General features: G+C 47.3%; 1 protein-coding gene across 1 annotated transcript in view; it reads left to right on the top strand.

Annotated features, from left to right (window-relative positions):
* Nucleotides 1–20,220, top strand: part of GATA4 (GATA binding protein 4) — a 47,743-nt gene that overhangs the window by 25,212 nt on the left and 2,311 nt on the right. Inside the window, exons 2-4 of the mRNA XM_052645309.1 lie at nt 15,511–15,680; nt 16,632–16,757; nt 19,101–19,188. Coding sequence (XP_052501269.1) covers nt 15,511–15,680; nt 16,632–16,757; nt 19,101–19,188 — 384 coding nt within the window. The remainder of the gene's footprint in view (nt 1–15,510; nt 15,681–16,631; nt 16,758–19,100; nt 19,189–20,220) is intronic.

The following is a 20,220-nucleotide window of genomic DNA, read 5'->3' as shown; positions in this document are numbered from 1 at the left end:
CAAGGAGATCCAACCAGTCCATTCTGAAGGAGATCAGCCCTGGGATTTCTTTGGAAGGAATGGTGCTAAAGCTGAAACTCCAGTACTTTGGCCACCTCATGCGAAGAGTTGACTCATTGGAAAAAACTCTGATGCTGGGAGGGATTGAGGGCAGGAGAAGAAGGGGACGACCGAGGATGAGATGGCTGGATGGCATCACTGAGTTGATGGACGTGAGTCTGAGTGAACTCCGGGAGTTGGTGATGGACAGGGAGGCCTGGCGTGCTGCGATTCATAGGGTCTCAAAGAGTTGGACAGGACTGAGCGACTGAACTGAACTGAACTGAACTGAAGCAATGTTTTCTTTGGAAAATAAGTCCTGTGGAAAGTTACTCCCATCAAGTTGGTTCAGTTTAACATGCTAATTTCTAGAGGTCTGACACATGCAGTGGATAACTACAGGGAATGGACGGTTTTGAACAAGCCTAATACATCCTGTCAGAGAAGGCAATGGCACCCCACTCCAGTACTCTTGCCTGGAAAATCCCATGGACGGGAGAGCCTGGTGGGCTGCTGTCTATGGGGTCGCACAGAGTCGGACACGACTGAGCGCCTTCACTTTCACTTTTCACTTTCATGCATTGGAGAAGGAAATGGCAACCCACTCCAGTGTTCTTGCCTGGAGAATCCCAGGGACAGGGGAGCCTGGTAGGCTGCCGTCTATGGGGTCGCACAAGGTCAGACATGACTAAAGCGACTTAGCAGCAATACATCCTGTAGATAAGTACAAAGATTCCTGTTGCAGTGATTATTGTGGCAAAAATTGAAAACTACCTAAATATACATCAGTAATGAAATTGACAAATTAAATATGCCTCGTTAATATAAAGAAAAACTACAAAGCAACTCAAATAAAGTAGCTCCATATGTATCAACATAATTAAAACTCAGAAACATAGTAACAGGCAAAAATAAAACTTACAGAAAGCTACAAATATCATGTTATTTCTATGAAGCTTAAGACATGCCAAAATACTATGTACTTTTTTGAAAAACTGTGCACATATATTTACCAAAGTAAAAGCATTCACATGAATTGTAAACATATTCAAGATCCACTGAGGGAAAGAGGAGACTGGGATGATAGGAATCAACAATCTGCAGTGCTTTATTTCTCTAAAAAACGGGAAGGAAATATGATAAAATGTTAAGACTTAGCAAAGCCAAGTGCTGGCTTCAAAAGTGGTATAATAGTCTTTTCTTCTCAATTACTGAAATATTCCACATTTTTAAAACAGCAAATTTGTAAACATGATGTACAGTATGAGGGTATTCATGTAAAGTAAAATTTCAATTTATACAAAGCCATGCCTATAATGTTCAGAGATGCATATCTATGTGTGTAAGAGGATAAACAGGAATTGGAAGAATATACAGTGAATTCAAAACAGTGATTGGATAAGGGATGGTGATAAAGAATAAAAGGAATTGTTATGTTATTTTTGATACTTTTTGTAATTTCTAAATATGAAAATTATAGTTAAGAATATAGAAAATGTCTGGAAATAGAAAAATCGTTACCCTCCGTTGCTTCTAGGGAGCAGGATGGTGGTAATGGTGGAGACTTTTATCTTTCATGTGCCATCTTTCTGTACTGTTTGTATTAAAGCGATAATGATTTATACAAGTTAAACATAAATATAGGGATAAATGCAATACATATATACGTGAATGGAAAGAGTTCCAGTGTAGAGCCAAGTCAGATGATTCAAAAAGTAGGGAGTGCAAGGGGCTTCCCTGGTGGTCCAGTGGTTAAGACTTCACCTTCCAGTGCTTGGGGTACAGGTTCAGTGCCTGGTCAGGGAGCAAAGATTCCACATGCTTCGTGGCCAAAAAAGCAAAATATAAAACAGAAGCAATATTGTAACAAACTCAATAAAGACTTTAAAAGTGGTCCACATTAAAAACAACAACAACAACAAACAACCTAGGGAGTTAGAAATCATCTTTTCCAAATATTTTATTTTTGAGTTTTGGAGACCAAAGCAAGAGAGGTAAAGCTGCTGTTGGTGAATGTTTTGGCTTGTAACGCTTCTGGAGCTGGTCCTCATTGCTCCCAGCATATAAGTTTGGTAAATGTAGTTTGTGGTATTGAAGCAGTAGATGGCTCTCATTCACATCATTGGTAGAGAGTCCTGGGTAACACTCCTGCAGCTATACTTCTGCGTACTCTGGTGGTTGGAGGACCCCCGCAAGGCCACTGTGTTAATTTAAATATATCAAGGGGGATTTGGGAAAAGTCTGGGCCATCCTTTCACTCAGTCAGCTGCGCTTGTCTGTCTTTTTATTTCACAATCCTAAATAAAATTTTCATTGAAGAAGGGGTTATGTGAATTAAAAAAACCCAAATGACAGAAAAAATCACTGACAGTCATTTATACATTTGATCTGATATTAATCTGGATAATTTTTGAACTAGGAAGGACCTTGATATGTGGTCTAACACTCCCATTTTACGAAGAAGGTCCTAAACATAGGTGCATAAAATGTGTGCTCTCCGGGTCCATTGCCAGGGAGGAACAGTCTCCTGGCCCTACTGTAAGTGATCTTCATCCTTCTTTTTGTTTTATGTTAAGTGAACGTAAAGCTAAACAGAGCCCTCCTGACTCTCCTTAGAATCCACGTTTCATGCAAAAAGCTTGCAGGATAACTAGGTGGATTAGCGGCAGAAGAAAATGTAAACTGCTGGTGATTGAATTTAACCTGGGTTTGATTAAATAATCCCTAAGAAACCCCCAGAGGAGGAAAGTAGTCCCATGTATACAATGCTACACCTTAGCTCCCCTCCCCTTCCAAAAGGCGTAAATCTCCTTGAAATGCCTCCCTAGCATTCAGAGCAATAAAGAGGTCACATTATATCTCCATAAATCTCCCCGGCTGGCTGGCTGGCTGCTGCCATTCCAGGAGGTGAAAGGGAAGTTGTTTCCTTTTGACGGCCACTGGGCTGGAAGGAAAAGGCTTTTCCCTCCAGACCCATTGTCTGGATCCCTGAGGGAGCTGGTCTGGCAATTTGTTCAGTATTTCCTTTCCGTCCTTCCAACCTGTCACAAACTTGAAGAGAGGTTGCAGAGTCAAACGGGCCCAGACTGGCCTGGTATAAGTCTCCTCCAATGGCCCTGATAAAGGGCCTGGCCATAGCACCTTCTCAGTCTTCCTAATTAATAAAAGGAACAGGATCTAAACAGGCAGTGTGCGTGGGTATAGCCTAGCATTAGAAACCAAGCAGGATTCGCCAGGGGCTGGGACCTGAGCTGGTCGAGAAGACTGGACTTGGGGGCACCTCGGGATAAGAACTGGGGTGCTCTGAGAGATGACAGTGGGTCAGTTAGACTGAGAACCTACTTGGGAAGTGGTGGGAGATAAGATGCTCTGATGGGAAATCAGAAAAAGGAATCTTCCCTGCTCTAAATTAAAAACATCACTACATGAAACAGTGGTGATACTGGTGGGGGCTTATTATTTGCTTTATTGCTTTATTTAACCTATAAAAGAATTATTTAATTGCAATGAGGAGGTAAGTTAACATAGTTCACTATTCAAAAGGTTCACAAGGGAATACAGTTGAAAAGTACTTCTGAGCCACCAGATTAGAGTCTCCCTAGAAGCAGTCAGTATTATCAGTTTCTTGTCTGTCCTTCTAGAGATGCTTGGTGTGCGTACAAGCAAATGTTGTGATAGTTTCAGGTGAACAGGGAAGGGCCTCCGCCTTGCATATACATGTATCCATTCTCCCCCAGACTCCTCTCCCATCCAGGCTGCCACATAACACTGAGCAGAGTTCCCTGTACTATACAGTAGGTCCTTGTTGGTTATCCATTTTAGATATAGCAGTGTCAGATGCCTCTTCTTTTTTAAAGAGTCTTCTATACCCTGTTCTTACCTTCTAATATTTCATAGCATATTTTGTAAAGAATTCCTTGCTGCTGCTGCTGCTAAGTCACATCAATCGTGTCAGACTCTATGCAGCCCCATAGATGGCAGCCCACCAGGCTCCGCCGTCCCTGGGATTCTCCAGGCAAGAACACCGGAGTGGGTTGCCATTTCCTTCTCCAATGCATGAAAGTGAAGTCGCTCAGTCGTGTTGGACTCTTAGTGACCCCGTGGACTGCAGCCCACCAGGCTCCTCCATCCGTGGGATTTTCCAGGCAAGAGTACTGAGTGGGTACTGAGAAGGTACCGGTGCCTTCTCCGAAAGAATTCCTTATCAGTGTAGAAAAGGTTTTCATTCTTCACGGCTACCCAGCACACCCTCATTGAGTTAGTAACAGCTCCATATTGATGAACACATAAGCTGTTTTCCGAATCCTCTGCTGTTGCAGAAAACAATGCCACTTCAACCATGCTTGCACGTGCAGCATTTTAGGAAAGTGCCAGAGCATCCGCAGGGTAAATTCCTGGAAGTGGGGTTTCTGGATCAGATGCACTTGTGTTTATCCTCTTGCCAAGATATCCTCATGTTGCCCACCTCCCTGTCCCCATCTGCTGCTCTCCATCAATGTCCGGTCTGTGTGTTTACCCACAGTCCTCTCCCAGGGCACAATTAGGTGACTGAGGCAGGCTGGCAGGAGGCCTGGACTCTGCAGAGCCAGAACCAGCGCCGGACTTTGTCCCCAGCGAGATTGGCAGGCAGCTTTTGAGTAGCTTGTCACATACATGCCTGCACTTATTGGTCCTGCCCACTGTGGAAAGGACCTTCCTCCCCCTTCTGTGGGGTGGGAAGACTAGCCTGTGCCTTAGTGGCTACCTGAGTCCAGAGAGGGATATCTGAGCCCTGAGGTCCATGTGCAGAAGGCATTTGGTCATTGGAATGGGAGGATCCTGGGAAACCGAAGGAATGAAGTCGACATTTCCAATCCCCCGGTGCCTAGGCAGAGATGCTTTTGAAAATTAAACATGATATTAGTTATTTTGCAACAGCCTTATTAATATGCATTATGCAAGTAATATGTAATGTACAGGCTGTAAATTTCACTCATTGAAAGTGTACACGACAGTGGATGGTAGTATGTTCACAGAGTTGTGTGTCTGTCTCACAGTCAACTTGAGAACACTTGCATCACTCCATGAAGAACTCTGTACCTATCAACAGACATTCCCATTCCTTCTCCCCCAGCCCCTTGCAACCGCTAATCTACTCTCTGTGGATTTGCCCGTGGATTCTGAACATTTCATATGAATGGAACCACGCCCTCTGATCTTTGTGACCAGCTTCTTTCACAGTATTAATGTTATTTTTAACCATCCATTTCCCCTGAGCTCAGGGATTTCACACTGCTGTTCCCCCTGCCTCCAATGCCGTTCCCCCAAATACAAAGATGCTTCCTTAATTAGCTGCTGATTTAATGAATTTTGAACTGTGTTACAGGAAGAGAAAATTCTTGACATAGTCTACTAATTGTCATTTAAAAAATCAACTCGTTTTCTTTTTTTTATTTTTTTACTGTATCTTAGTTTTCTTACTCATTCCCCTACCAGTGAATATTTGAGTTGTTGCTAGTGTTTTGCCATTAACACCTAACATATAAATATTTCTCCCTTCTTGTCTGTCTCTCTATCTCTGGGAGCATTGGGGAGTCTTTTTGATGTATCTTAATGAATTATTAGAGCAATTTTATCACTAGAGTTGGCTGATTTTTAATGCATTTCGTGGAGTACTTTCCTGTATCCATCCATCCACACACCCAGATGCGTGTATAATATATATATATATACACACACACACACAGATGGGTGTATATGTACACTATGTGTATATGTGTGTTTATAGCTAGGAGAACTTGTGGCCCTGTGTAGATAATTCCCTCACCTGAACTATGATGTGTGTCCAGGAACATGGATCTCAGTGGCCAGGCAATCAGGCAGGGCAGGAGCGGAGCCTTCAGATGCACACTGTCCTACTGGCGTGACCGCTGCCTCACTGAGTGCTTTAGGGCGCTGGATTTTGAAATCTGTTCAGTCAAAATGTTCTGAGTTTCTGTTGTGTGCGGAGCACTGCAGATGAAGTGAACCGGCCTCAGAGCAGCATGGGGCTGGGGAGGGCAAAGATCAGGTCACAGAATGTTCTGGAAACTTAGATGACTTACTCACCATCTTTGGACCTTGGTTTCCTCCACCAAATGTCCACATAGTCACCCAGACATCTCTTCTAGTTTTCAAGACTTGTGTGCCCACCCTCCAGGAGCCAGCACCAGGATGAGGGGCTGCTCAGAGCTTACCAGGCACAGAGAAGGAATGGGGGTGTGTTTTGGGCTCAGTACCCAGAGTCCAGGAAGCAGCAAATATTTTCTGTGGCCGATGCCCACCCAGGGCTCCTGTGTCTGTAGCTGAGCCAAAGGCTAAACCCAGCCTGAACCCGGGGAGCTGGGAGACGTCAGTGGCCAACTAGAGAACCCAGCATTCAGAGCAGTTTGGGGCACCTCTCTCCTTGCATTCTGCGTACACCTTGTCTGGGAGGTGGTGACACTGGGGAGGAACGAGTGTCCGGGGGCCCCCGGGGGAGTAAGTGTCAGGGTTGTAGGTCTTATACCTGAGTTCTGCCAAGAGTGGCCATACGTCTGATGTTAAGCCAGTTACCTGATGTGAACAGCCAACTTATTGGAAAAGACGCTGATGCTGGGTAAGACTGAAGACCAAAAAAGAGGGTGGCAGAGGATGAGATGGTTGGATGGCATCACTGATCCAGTGGACGTGAACCTGGACAAACTCGGGAGAGAGTGAGGGACAGGGAGGCCTGGTGTGCTGCAGTCCGTGGGGTGGCGAAGAGTTGGACACGACTTAGCGACTGAACAACAACAAAACAGTAACCCAGAATAATTAGTAACAAGCACCTTTCCCTCAGAAGTGTTCTACTGTAAATGACGAGTTATGTGGTATCCTAGCCAGTCCAATGGAGTGGGCGGGGGGTGGTGCAAAGAGGAGGAGCTGCTGGTTCCAGGTTTAGAGGCGGGGGGGCTGCAGGACAGGGTGTCTCTTGGATGCCGCAGCTGACAGAGACCCAGGCTAGTCCTCACTCTTGTCTGCAGGGTTCTTCCCCAGGCCCCTTGGGGAAGCCTCTGGGCAGCTCACCCACTGGGTAAAAATAGACAGGATGTGGGGAGGGGGGAGCCCACAGAGGACCAGGAGACCACTTGGCAAAACAGTGTTTGTAAAAACATTTGTTGTTAGAAGGATAAAATATCAACATTAGGAAGAGTTTTAAAATCGAAATTAAAACACAACACAATCTTTTGAGTGTCTCTTTCTTTGTTTATTTGTCTACTTTGAAGACAGTTTCCCAAGCCTGTGCATCACACGTAGAAAGGGGTTATGGGGACCCTCTCCCAGGAGTCTACATGTGTTTTGCTTATAGATACAGCAAGCAAAGTAATATGCTCAGAACCTAGTGCTGCGGATAATCATGAGGCGGTCTGTATCCTCCATGGACTTAACCGTGCACAGTGCGGGAGGCTCAGGACATCATGCTCACCAAGGATCAACTGTGAGTTCTAAAGCACCCAGAGGGCTTCCCTGGTTGCTCAGTGGTGAAGAACCCACCTGCCAGTGCAGGACGTGCAGGTTTGATTCCTGATCCAGGAAGATCCCGCAGGCCATGGAGCACCTGAGCCCACGAGCTGTAACTACTGAGCTTGTGCTCCAGGGCCCAGGAGACAACTGCTGAGCCCGTGTACCGCAGCTAGGTGAGCCCTTGCGCCCTAGAGCCCGTGTTCCGAAACCAGAGCAACCGCCGCGGTGAGAGGCCTGAGCACTGCAACTAGACAGCAGCCCCCGCACCGAAACTAGAGGGAAACTCGCACAGCAGCAAAGACCCAGCCAAGTAAACAAATACAAACCTAACGCTCCCAGAAATTTCTCCCACGTCAGTGACTACCCCTTCAGTCATGGGGAAATCTTTACACTCTAATTATATCCCTATACCTGGACACTCTTGAGGGTCACAAAGAGGCAGGCCAGGAGGCATTTCCCAAGCTGGTGTGCTGAACGGCATTGAAACGCACGTGCCTTGAGATGCTTCTGTGATGCAGGTGAGCTGGGTAAGCAGGCATACGTCGGTGCTGGACTTCTTGTGGTCCTTGCTGCTAACATGTCATGTCACAACTGCCTTGCACATAGTGATTTTTGAATTGCTCATGTTCAAAAATCACTGTCTGCTACTGGGAGGAGAATCAGGCCCCCGGCAAGATGGTCAAGCCATCCATCTGCCGGCAGGACCTGGTGGAACTCTGGGCCCACAGTTAAGAGACTGGCCAGTCTGTCTGGGTTGAAATCTGAGCTCCTCTATTTACTGGACAAGACTTAACTTCTCTGAACCTCACTAACATACCTCTTTCGGGCCTCCCTCCCACTCTGTCCCTGCTGTGAATGCAGACCAAACAGGAATGGAGGCAGATGCTTGGGAGCTTGTGGAGCTTCAAGAAAGGATCAGTTGGTCCACAGAATGGAAAGGCTTGTCTCTTCCCACAGCTGCTTCTGTGTCATCACTGGTTGCCCCACAAAGTCTTTCTCTGTGTGACGTGTCATTTTTCTTAACATATTCAGTTCAGTCCCTCAGTTGTGTCTGACCCTTTGCAACTCCATGGACTGCAGCATGCCGGGCCTCCCTGTCCATCACCAACTCCCAGAGCTTGCTCAAACTCAAGTCCATCGAGTCGCTGATTCCATCCATCTCGTCCTTTGTCATCCCCCTCTCCTCCTGCCTTCAATCTTTCCCAGCATCAGGGTCTTTTCCAGTTAGTCAGTTCTTCACATCAGGTGGCCAAAGCATATGAGGTGGTATTAATTCTTGGCAGCATGATGTCCTTTCAGGATGTCCTTGCTTACTTGTGATTATTTTCTTAACCTGACTCATTCTTTAACTCTCAACTCAAGTCCAAAGCCAGGCTCCTCGGTAAATGCTACTGGAGTGTGTATGTGTGTTGGTGGACATCTATTTCCAGTACAATTACAATATTCATCTGAAGAAAAGTTTAAAGGTCTCTCATATCGCTCAGTCGATATTAAGAAATGTAGTTCAGGGACTTCCCTGGGGGTCCAGTGGTTACGGCTCTGTGCTTCCACTGCAGGGGACATGGGTTCGATCCCTGGTCCAGGAGCTAAGATCCTATAAGCCACATGGTGTGGCAAAAAAAAGTAGGAAGAAAGGAAAGAAAAAAAAAGAAATGTAGTGGGTCTCATGTTTCACGCAGATTCTTCTCAGCTTCCTTGTTTGTAAAGTTCTAAAGCTATCCCACCCCTCGTGGGTCAGGGTTGGGATGCAGTGGGTACTCTCTGTGCATCTCCCACGTGCCCTGCCGGGCACTCAGAGGCAGGCCCCCAGCTCCCGCTCCGCAGGGCAGCTCCAGCCCGGCCCAGCAGGAACCGCTTCTGTTTAGCAGGAGCTTCCAAAATAGGTGCTCTAATCCTGCCAGCCAGCCGGTCGCTGCCTGAGCTGTGTCTGCCCTCCCCGCCCAGCTGCCTGTCACCGGCCGGGCCTGACGAAGCCCAGAAGACCAAAGGCTCAGTCGCTGCCCAAAAACCTTGGGATTTGTTTGCTGCTCGTGCCTCAAACCGAGGCGCCAGCCCAGGGACAGAGCCTGGCCTGTCGGGAAATCCAAGCACAGTGTCCGCTGAACTTTGGATGGGACTCGGGGCTGGGCTTCAGCAGGGGACGTCTGAGTGGGGCTGGACGTCCTGAAGCCCCTTTGGCTCTGTCCCATCTCTGGGCAGCCCCTCCACTCTGTTCACCCGGCCTGGCCTCGCACCCACTCTGGCCTTGATTTTGCACCACTGAATTAGTGCTCTGGGCATGGGTAATTTCCATTGTGTTTGTGTGTCTTCCCTCCCCAGATAGACTGCAGAGTGACCCTGGGACAGCTGAGGATGTGCTGGGGGTGGGCATGAGGGGTGGGGCTTGGTGATGAAACCCAGGCTTCATGGCAATTTGTCGCATTTAATAAAATTATTTGCTTTGAGTTGTGCATCCCCAGCTAGATCAAGACAACTTAGGGCAGAGATTTTTGCCCCAGTTTTGCCTGATATGGGCTTCCCTGGTGGCTCAGACAGTAAAGAATCTGTCTACAATGCAAGAGACCTGGGTGGAAAAGATCCTCTGGAGAAGGGAATGGCAACCCACTCCAGTATTCTTGCCTGGAGAATTCTTGCCATGGACAGAAGAGCCTGGTGGGCTACAGTTCTTGGGGTCAGAAAGACTTGGAGACGACTGAGCAACTAACACTTCCACGTTTTATGCTTTGCCTAGTATATCTCTATGTCCAGCACTTGCTTCAAAGGCAGGCAGAGCGGACACACACACACGGCAGGTATCTGGGCTCTGGTGCCCCCACCAGAAGCACAGGCACCTGGTGCACTCAGCATCTGAGGACTGGGGGAGAGGAGGGTCTCTTCCCTCCCAGCTCTGGCTCAAGACCCAGCAAGTGGTAGCCCCCCTAAAGAGGGAAGGCATGAGGGGCACCTTTGCAGCAGAGCAGAGCCAGCTTTGCTGCTCCAACCCAGCGGCTGGCATGAACGTGGCCAAGTCCATCAGCCTGAGCTTGCTCTCTCTGTCTATAGGGAGACAAAACAGCTTTCTCGCAGTACCCAGTGGATGCTGCCAACTGTGATCCCGGTCTCTGAGTCCTCTCACTTCTCCCCCACCACCTCCCCTCTCTTCCTCTCCCATCAGCCCCTCTCCCAGCCCTGACTTGCTGGCCAGCCTGTGGGTGGGTTCCCCAAGATTGATGGAGCCGGCTGGGAGAGGTCAGCTCCCAGCCCGTGTTTGCGTCAGCTAGCCATGGGGGAAGTCAGGGTGGGATCCTTCAACCTCCTGGCCCACATTTTTCTTGCAGGCACTTGGGTGGGCGTAGTCTGCCTTAATTCCTAGGCATATCCGTACTATTAATAAATTGGACACAGAACAAACCAAGCTGGGTTTGTGCCCCTCCTTTAAAACATTTTTTTAACTGGGCATGATGGAAGTGAGGAGTTAAATCCCCGGTCCTGGGGTGAGGGCTCAATTCATTTTCTGCTTTTGGTTGCTAAAATGATCATGAGTTAAGAGTTCCCGTGAGGAGCAGCCCCAGACCAGTCAACCTGCCTGCAAGTTCAGTCTGCCTGTGAGTCTCAAACTGGGTCAAGTCTGAGAGCGATACACCTTACAATTGAGAAAAGGTCAGATTTCCAAATCTAGCTCTTGTATCTGTTCCCTCTCCCCAAATCCCAGCTCCCAGTTTCTCCCTGGTTGTTCCCACTCTCTCCCAACCCCTCCAGCCCTGACAATAACCCATCACTGTTATCTCATTGGGTGTTTGCAGACCTCTTTACAGCCATTGTTGTGAGTTTTTTTTTTTTCCTTTTATTTGCAAAGTACTTTACAACTTTTATTACAAGTCTTTCCTCTGAATATGGGGTAACACTGACCCACTTCTGAGAGCTGGATTCCCATTGCCTAGGTGGTTGGTCCAGATCCCAAGATGCCCGGCACTGGGTGGGTGGGGCTTTTGATGGCCATGGCCTTCCTCATTAGAAATCAGGCTGCTGCCCACTTGCCCTCGGGAAGTTCCACCCAGGGCACGTCTATGTAGTGAGGCGGTTGTTACCAAGGTTCACACAGATGTTAGTGCTGGTTTGGGGCTCCCAGCCTGTCGCCTCCCACCTCCCCCAGAGCGGGAGCTCAGCAGCAGTGTTTGAACTTGCTTTCCCTTCTTCTTCCCATCAGGATCCTGCTTGTGTCAGATGTAAGAGAATAAAAGGTCCCTTCCCCCATGGCATAGTGAGAGTTGCTGCAAATGATCAAAAATTTTTGTTTTCTTATTTTTTTTATCATATTTAAAAGCTAAGCAATTATAACATTTCAGAATGATGCTTTGAAAAATGAACAAGCCACACAATTTATTAGCCTAATTTAAGAAGCCCCTTCCTGGTGGTCTCAGCTGCCCTCACAGTGTATAGGGTGTTTTGCAGGTTGCATTTTTTATTTAACCTGGGAGGAAGGCATTTTTCTCTATCATTAGGTTGTCTTCGTCATAATCATTTACATTTGTGTAACATTCCATTGAGTAGGTCAGGTGACAAGATCTGGTAGAAGACTTGGAGACCTTACCCATTTGGAGGTGTGGTAGGTTGTAGGCAGATGCGCTACATTTACGATGCTTTTAGGAAGCTCGTCCTTAACAGCTTTCTTTTGGCTGCTGTTGTAATGCCTGACTCTTCAATCTGGGTCAGACTTCGGCGCCTTCTACCTTAGACAAGCGGTCTCTGCAACCATAATACCCAACTTGCTTAAGATATGTGTCCCAGGGCCTCCCTGGTGGCCCCGTGGTAAAGAATCCACCTGCCAACGCAGGACACACAGGTTCCATCCCTGATCTGAGACGATCTCATGCCATGGAGCAACTGAGCTCATGTTCAGCAACAAGAGAGGCCACCGCGATGAGAAGCCCCTGTATACCCAGAGCACTGCAACTAGGGAGTAGCCTCCGCTTGCCACAACTAGAGAAGGCCCTTGTGCAGCGATGAAGACCCAGCACAGCCCCCCCCCCCATTTTTTTTTAAAAGATACATCGCCCAAATGAGTTCATTTATACTGTTATTAATTGCTGATACTCTGGCCCAGTTTGCCCAACCAGGGCATTGGTGTTCATAGCTCCTATGACCTCTATCAGAGTGCTTAAATAGCAGGTACTCAGTAAATATTTGTCAGTGACAAATACATACTTGCCGACCTCCAGTGCCTTTCCCCAGCCTGTAAAATAGTTGCTTGACTGTGCAAACTTCTGTGTGGCAGGTGAGAAGGTGTTTCTAACACAAACCTTGGTTGTTGGGTTCTCAACGCGTCAGGCTAGTAACCAGCAGAGAGACTGGAACTGCTGGGGAGGCTCCTGGGATGAGACCTTCCTTGTCTGGGATGTAAAACAGTAAGTGTGAAGAGAAAAGGGAATGTCCCCTCCAAAAAAAGAGGAATGGATTGAGAGACCTCTGTGCAGCCTTCTTTAGATGAACCGGAACATAGGAAAGAGGTTGGTTTGCTCATCTTTAAAAGGACAAGACTGTGAATCTTTATCTGTGAGAGGCACATTCTGAAATATTTATGAGTGAAATGGCAGAAAGTCTGAGAGTTTCTTTAAAAAAAAAATCAGGTGGGGAAAGTGGGTGGAGGTATACATGAGACAAGATTGGCCACAAAATGTTGAAAGCTGGATGGTAATTAAATAAGAGTTCGTTTTCCCATTTGGGCCTGAAAAAAAAAGATGAAGAATTGAGTTGTACTGGGTTTGGAATGGGAAGATGTTGTGGAAAGCCCTCTGTCCAGAGTTAGACACGAATGACGAGTATGTATTTTGAGGCTGTAGCGCCATCTAGTGTTGATTGCAAACACTCTACAAATGAGGACATTGCAAGCGCCTCTTCTTGGTCTGAGGGCCTTTTATGAACTCCCTTGGCCTTTCCAGCCCTCTCACCAAAAGGCTGGGCCAGGGCAGCAGGGCAAGCAGGCAAGCATGGGGTGGCAGTGGTGGGTGGAGGGTGACGTGCAGGTTGTTGACGCCTCCCCCAGGTTTGGGAAAGAAAGCTGAGTACAGGAGTCGTCATGACATGTGGGGCTCTGAAGGCCAGTGACCTTGCTGGAGGGTTCTCAGTGTGACCTGGGTGCAAAAATAGCCTCTCTTGTGACTGTGTGTGCTCAGCTCCCCAGACTGAGCAAACAGCCCCTCACACCTGCACACTATTGACTCACAGTTACTTGTTTGCAGGTGCAAATGACTGTTTGTGTACCCAGACTTGAGGGGAGGGCCCCCCACCATCCTTTTCTCTCTTAGCTCATGTTCCCTTAGAGCAGGTAGTGGGCCCACAGTACTGGCAGAATGTGAGACCTTAACCCCCAGGGCAAGGGGGCTAAGTCCTGATGGCAGAGAAAGGTGTTACCCTCCTCCTCAAGTCCCCCCGTGAACTAGAGAAAAATCCACTCTTGCTTCTCGTAGTAGGATGAGAACAATCTGGACACCAGAGTGGCTGTATTTAGGGACAGAAAATTATAAAGTATGTAAAATTTGTCAAAATAGGAAGCAATACTGTGGAGTCAGAGAGACTTCTGGGAGTTCTCAATCAGGCTTTATATAGATAACAGGGAATAAGAAAACTGGCCCAACCTATCTCAGCAGGATGACATGAGTGAAATATGTCAGTTGTTACATTCTATAGACATTAGGACTTCCTTGGTGGTCCAGTGGTTAAGACTTTGAGCTCCCGATGCAGGGAGCTTGAGTTTGATCCCTGGTCAGTGAACTAGATCCCACATGCTACAACTAAGACCCAGTATGGCCAAATCAGTCAATCAATCAATCGATAAGTAAATATTCAAACATTTCTATAGACTATGGAAGACAAAGGGGATGGGGAGGGAGGGGCATGTGGGGGAGGGAGGGGCATGTGATCGAGTGCAGGGGAGTGGCAGGGATGGCCACGTTCCTGTGGATGGGTTCCACTCTAAGGCATCATTGCTCATAATATGCACCTTTATTTCTTTGTTCCAATAAGCAAGAAAAATGTCAGACTTGGACATAGCATAATCATACAGATATTGAAATGAGAAAAATGAATTACAACCTTCTCATGCAGGGAAAATTGAAAGCGAAAAATTGAAAAAAAATTTCAAACAAGTTGAAAATTTCAAGAGCTTTCAAAAAAGAGAGTCCCTTTGGCTCAGTAAGTCTATATCTAGGGGAATATCCTGAGAAATAACCAGAAATGCTAAGAGTGGTTTACCGAATGAGCTGTGTCTACAAAAATCAGAAGCTGGGTAATGGCTTAGTAAAAATTCAGTGAGAATAAAGCGTGGTGCATTTCTGTGATGGAATAATATAGACTAAAGTTTCTGAAGAGTTTCTAATATGGGAAAATGCTTTGATATGAACTGAAAAGACAGGCTCAAAATGACATGGCCTGACCTCAAGTAGGCAAACCTATGTCAATATATAAAGTATTACCAAGGATGTAATAGAACAAACTTAATAACATGGTGATCTTTGAGTTATAGGATTACATGTGTTTCCTATATTCTTTTTACACATTTCAGCATTTAACTTTCTTGAAGTAAATATTTATTATCTTTTTACTGAAAAGGAACTGAAATCTCAATTCTGAAAGGGAAAACAGAGAGAAAGAAGGCCTTGAGTGGAGCTCAGTGTCGGGTGAGACCCCAGCTCTGAAGGAGCGGGAGGTCCAGGTGCTGGTCGTTTCTGCCGCCCTCCCTTCCTGTTGTCACAACCAGGGAGAGCCCTGCTGTGTCTGTGATGCCGGCGGTAAAATGTCCACTCCCCAGGACAGGCCTTGGAGCCGGTTCTCCAGGGTGAGGGCAGAGTGAGGAAGAACATGGCAGCCCAAGGTGACCCGTCTGCCCCTCCTTGCAAGGAAAGGCCATTGTTACTGTGGTCTCTGGGTTGTCCGATGTGAGATTTCCGGGCGTAAGCAGAGAGCTAATCCTCTGTGTTGCTTCCCACCCAGTAGATATGTTTGATGACTTCTCGGAAGGCAGAGAGTGTGTCAACTGTGGGGCCATGTCCACCCCTCTGTGGCGGCGGGACGGGACAGGACACTACCTGTGCAACGCCTGCGGCCTCTACCACAAGATGAACGGCATCAACCGGCCCCTCATCAAGCCCCAGCGCCGCCTGGTAAGCCAGGGCCTGGTGCCGCGTGGCCAGGGCAGGGGGCAGGGGGCTTGCGTCTCTGCTTCTCTCAGTTCCTGGCTTCGGGCTCAGCCTCGGTGGGAAGCTCCTGGTTTCGAATCTGGGGGTTTTAAGTTATCTTTCAAAGAAGGTGCAGGTTGAAGGATTGGATGGGTGGCAAAGAGTCATTTCTTCCACCTTCAGTGTTAGTTTGAACTGTGAGGATGGTCCAGCCCATTTAGTTCAACCCCTTAATTATGCAGAAGTGAAAAGTGAGGCTATGCCTTGCCCGCGTTGTGTGGTGTGTCTCCTGTGCTCACGTCAACCCCATGAGGAAGGCTGACTCTTCCTTTTTATGTTGTGACTTCCTCAGTTTTCAGTTGATCTGCTGACAAACCCAAAGATTATGTGAGGGTGTGCTGGGCCCTGTGGCTGGGGAGGAGATAGAAGCAAGTTTTGGCTCCTAATTTCCTGGTCATTTCCACCACGATTTAATTTTGATCAATAGCTTTCACAGATACTAGGGAAGGAAGAACAGAGGGGATAAACCGTGGTGCTTGCTTCCCTCTCTTGAAGTCAGTGTCTGAAGTCTCTGGGATACAGTGATTGTCAACTCCCACCCCTGAGGCCCAGGTTAATTCTACTTTGGGGAGAAGTTTTACTGCGTACAGTGCCCAGTGGTTGCTGGGCTCTTCCCTGACGTGAGTGACTGATAATGTCGCTGACGCAGCAGGAATGACCAGGATTTGCTGTCTCGGGCAGCCCAGCCCTCGGTCCCATGCACCCGTGAAAGGCTGGGGCACCCGATTCCCAGCATCCGGGCATCGCAGCATCGGAGCATCCCTTGCGGTGGCGGCGAGCCTGCGACTCACGTGGCCCCGCCCCGCGGTTGCTCCTGGTGAAGCACATGCCGTGGCACCTGCCCTGGGCCTGAAGGGTCTGTCTCCTGTGTTGCAGTCTGCCTCGCGCCGAGTGGGCCTCTCCTGCGCCAACTGCCAGACCACCACCACCACGCTGTGGCGCCGCAACGCCGAGGGCGAGCCAGTGTGTAATGCCTGCGGCCTCTACATGAAGCTCCATGGCGTAAGGCTCCCTCCACACCACGTCCTGTACTCCACAGCTTGGGTCTCATCCCTCTTCTTCCCCACAGATCATAATTCATTGTCTCCTTCTTACATGCACTTCAATCTGGAAGGTCCAGAGTCTATTAAGGCTGCTGAAACAATGCCATAGCCTGGGCAGCTGGGGTCTCCTGCATTGCAGGTGGATTCTTTACTGACTGAGCCCCCGGGAGGCCCACGGGGCAGCGTGTGTGTGTGTGCGCGCGCGCATGCGTGTGCGTGTGTGTGTGTGTGTGTGTGTGTGTGTGTGTGTGTGTGTGTTAGTCATTCAGTCATGTCCGACTCTTTGCAACCCCAGGGACTGGAGCCTGCCAGGCTCCTCTGTCCAAGGGAGATTCTCCAGGCAAGTTCTCTGGAGTGGGTAGCCATTCCCTTCTTCAGGGGATCTTCCCTACCCAGAGATCTAACCTAGGCCTCCTACATTCCAAGTGGATTCTTTACTGTCTGAGCCACCAGGGAAGCCCTCCTGAGCAGCTTAACCAACAAAAATTAATTTCTGTGGTTCTAGAAGCTGGAGGTCTGAGATCAGAGGCCAGATCAAGGGAGGACCCCCTGTCTGGTGGCAGACTTCTTACTGTGTCCTTACATGGTGGAAGGGGCAAGGATGCTGTGGGGTCTCCTGTATAAGGCCACTAATCCCATTCATCAGGGCTGAACCTCATGACCTCATCATCTTCCAAACACAGTCACCTTGGATTATAGGTTTGTGAACATATCAGTTTGAGGAGGATACACATTCAGACCATAGCAGAGACATTGCTAGGGAACATCACTTCCATCTTTAATACTACATAAGTCTAATTCCTGTTTTACCGATGGGGAGACTCAAAACTAGTCTGTATATGTGGTAGTATGATATATAACAAAGGTAACAATTCAATGGATAAAGAATAGGTTTTTAAGAATGCTTGTACTGACACAGTCTGGAACACAAAAATGAAACTTGGCCTCTACCTCCTACCAAAACCAAAAATAAACTTGGGTGTATTAAAGATATAAAATGTAAAACCTCTTTAAAAAGGGACAGTAAAAATACTAGAAGAAAATGTAGAGGGAGAGGTTATATAACCTTGGGGATGGGAGGAGAACTCTTCAGCAAATTTTCAAAACTCTTAAGCCATAAAAGAAAAAGGTATATTTGATTGTATACCGACTCATATTAGTATATGGGAAAAGATACCCCAAGAAAGTACAATCAGGGGGTAAGGGGAGAGGAGAATGAGGAGTTCCTGTTTAATGAGCAGAGAGTTCAGTTTTGCAAGATGAAAGTGTTCTGGAGATGAATGGCGGAGAAGGTTGCATAGCAGCGTGAATATGCTTGAGTGTTGAACTATACATTTAATAATGCTTAAGGTGGTAAGTTTTATGTGGTGTGCATTTTATGACAATGTTTTTATAGTACTAATGTGGGTGGGGGTGCACATGAGGGCAGGATTCTTCTGAAGTCAGGATGGTGTTCAAGAAGGCTCAAGGTGGGCGGAGGGGAGGAGGGCTGGGAGGGAAGGACGCTTTCCTCCAGAGGTGGAGGTGCTGTCTCATCTGACTAGGTTGACTGGAAGGCAGTTCAAGTTCACGTATGCTGCTGCCCCCTTTTATTTCTCAGCCACTCTGGTGGCTTAGTTCTCTGACCACAGAGTGAACCTGGGCCCTTGGTAGTGAGAGTGCAGAGTCGTGACCACTGGACTGTCAGGGAATCCCCCACACTTCTTTCTTTAACAATTCCATGTTCATATCTCAAAAGTGGTTGTGGCTTTTCCTTTGGTATTTGCAGGTGTGGCCTGTATTAGTCCCATAGGAGAGACTAGCATAGACCAGGGACTGAACGATTTGGTTGGCCAGGCCTGAAAGAACCCGGATGTAGGCAAGGCACACTATTTTAAAATACTAGAAAGAGGACCCTGCCAGTCTGCCACTTTCCCTCCCCCAATCCAAGGCAGAGTTCAGTGTTTTTATTTTTCTGTTTTCCCACATCACCTATAAATCTGGTTATTTTCTATTTGTCTGTCTTTCCCAACACCCTGTGAACTCTACAGGCAAGGAACTGTGTCTTTAAGTCTGTTTCCCCAGGGTCTAGTACAGTATCCCAAAATGTAAGTGTTCAGCTCATCTTTTTAATAGAATTGATTTCTTGCTCAAAAGGAATTCCAGGCCTGATTCACTTAGACTCAGTCCCAGAGTTTGTAGCGGAATTGTACAGATCTGGCCTTCCTAGTGTGTATTTGTGTGTGTGTGTGTGTGTTGTGTAAATACTGTCACAGATCATGTACAACTGGAAAACCATGTGTGTTGACTTGCAACCTCCTAGGTGCCCAGGCCTCTTGCAATGCGGAAAGAGGGGATTCAAACCAGAAAACGGAAGCCCAAGAACCTTAACAAATCAAAGACACCAGCAGGTGAGAAAAAGATCTCTGTGTAATTCTATGAATAACTCAGTGGCCCTCAGAGTGAATGAGCATCGTGTATGCTCAGGTGGGCCAGCCCAGGCTGCAGAGGTGTAATGATAGCGTCGTCCATTTCTCGCCTTTGAGGACAGAATGAATAACTTAGTGCAAAAGTAACACTGCATTGGAACGTATTGGGAGCTTCTAAAGCAAGCTCAGTTCTTGTCATGGCCTGATTTTTGCCAGTTGCAAAGATCGCGGAGGTCCAGCTAGACTGGTCTCGGGGGAAAAAGGGAAATTCCTCAGTCCCTCCATCTTTAGTGCCGCAGCTACTCAAGAACTCAAGTCCTTTTGGTTCGCTTTGGTTCGCTTTGGGGTCAAGAAACACAGGGGCCTTGAGTTGTGTTCAGTTAGATTTGGATATTGATTTGAAAGCTAGTGTATAATTGACATTGTGTGTACTTTGTGCTCGATAAACCTCCTTCACAAATACTGTCTCCTTGATCCTTAAAGACCCTCACTAGACCCCATTTATGATCCCCATTTTACTAATGAGCAAGCTGAGGCTCAGAGAGGGCAGTGACTTAACAAGGGTCACATAGCTGTGAATGGGTAGAGCTGGGATTAAAACCCCTGTGGCTTCACTTAGGAAATATGGATATTCTGTTCAATATATATTCTGCCTCTCAGTTTCTAGATTTCAAGATGAGGACTACTTGGGTCCCCTACCAAGAGCATTCCCTGCTTGACTGACATGTACACACAGCTATATTTAAAATGGATAACCAACAAGGACCCACTGTGTAGCACAGGGGACTCTGCTCAATGTCATGTGGCAGCCTGGATGGGAGGGGAGTTTGGGGGAGAATGGACACATGCATATGTATGATTGAGCCCCTTTGCTGTCCCCCTGAAACTATCACAACATTGTTCATCAACTAAACTCTAATACGAAATAAAAAGTCTAAAAAAAGAGCACTTCCTTCTCAGTCAGTACCACTGTCAAAGATTTTACTGGAAAATGTGGCAGGGGCAGAGAAAATA

Source organism: Budorcas taxicolor, chromosome 8 (assembly GCF_023091745.1).
Source record: "Budorcas taxicolor isolate Tak-1 chromosome 8, Takin1.1, whole genome shotgun sequence".
In the NCBI taxonomy this organism is placed as follows: Eukaryota; Metazoa; Chordata; class Mammalia; order Artiodactyla; family Bovidae; genus Budorcas; species Budorcas taxicolor.
The sequence above is the reverse complement of the archived record's forward strand: the minus strand, read 5'-3'. Positions and strand labels throughout refer to the sequence as shown.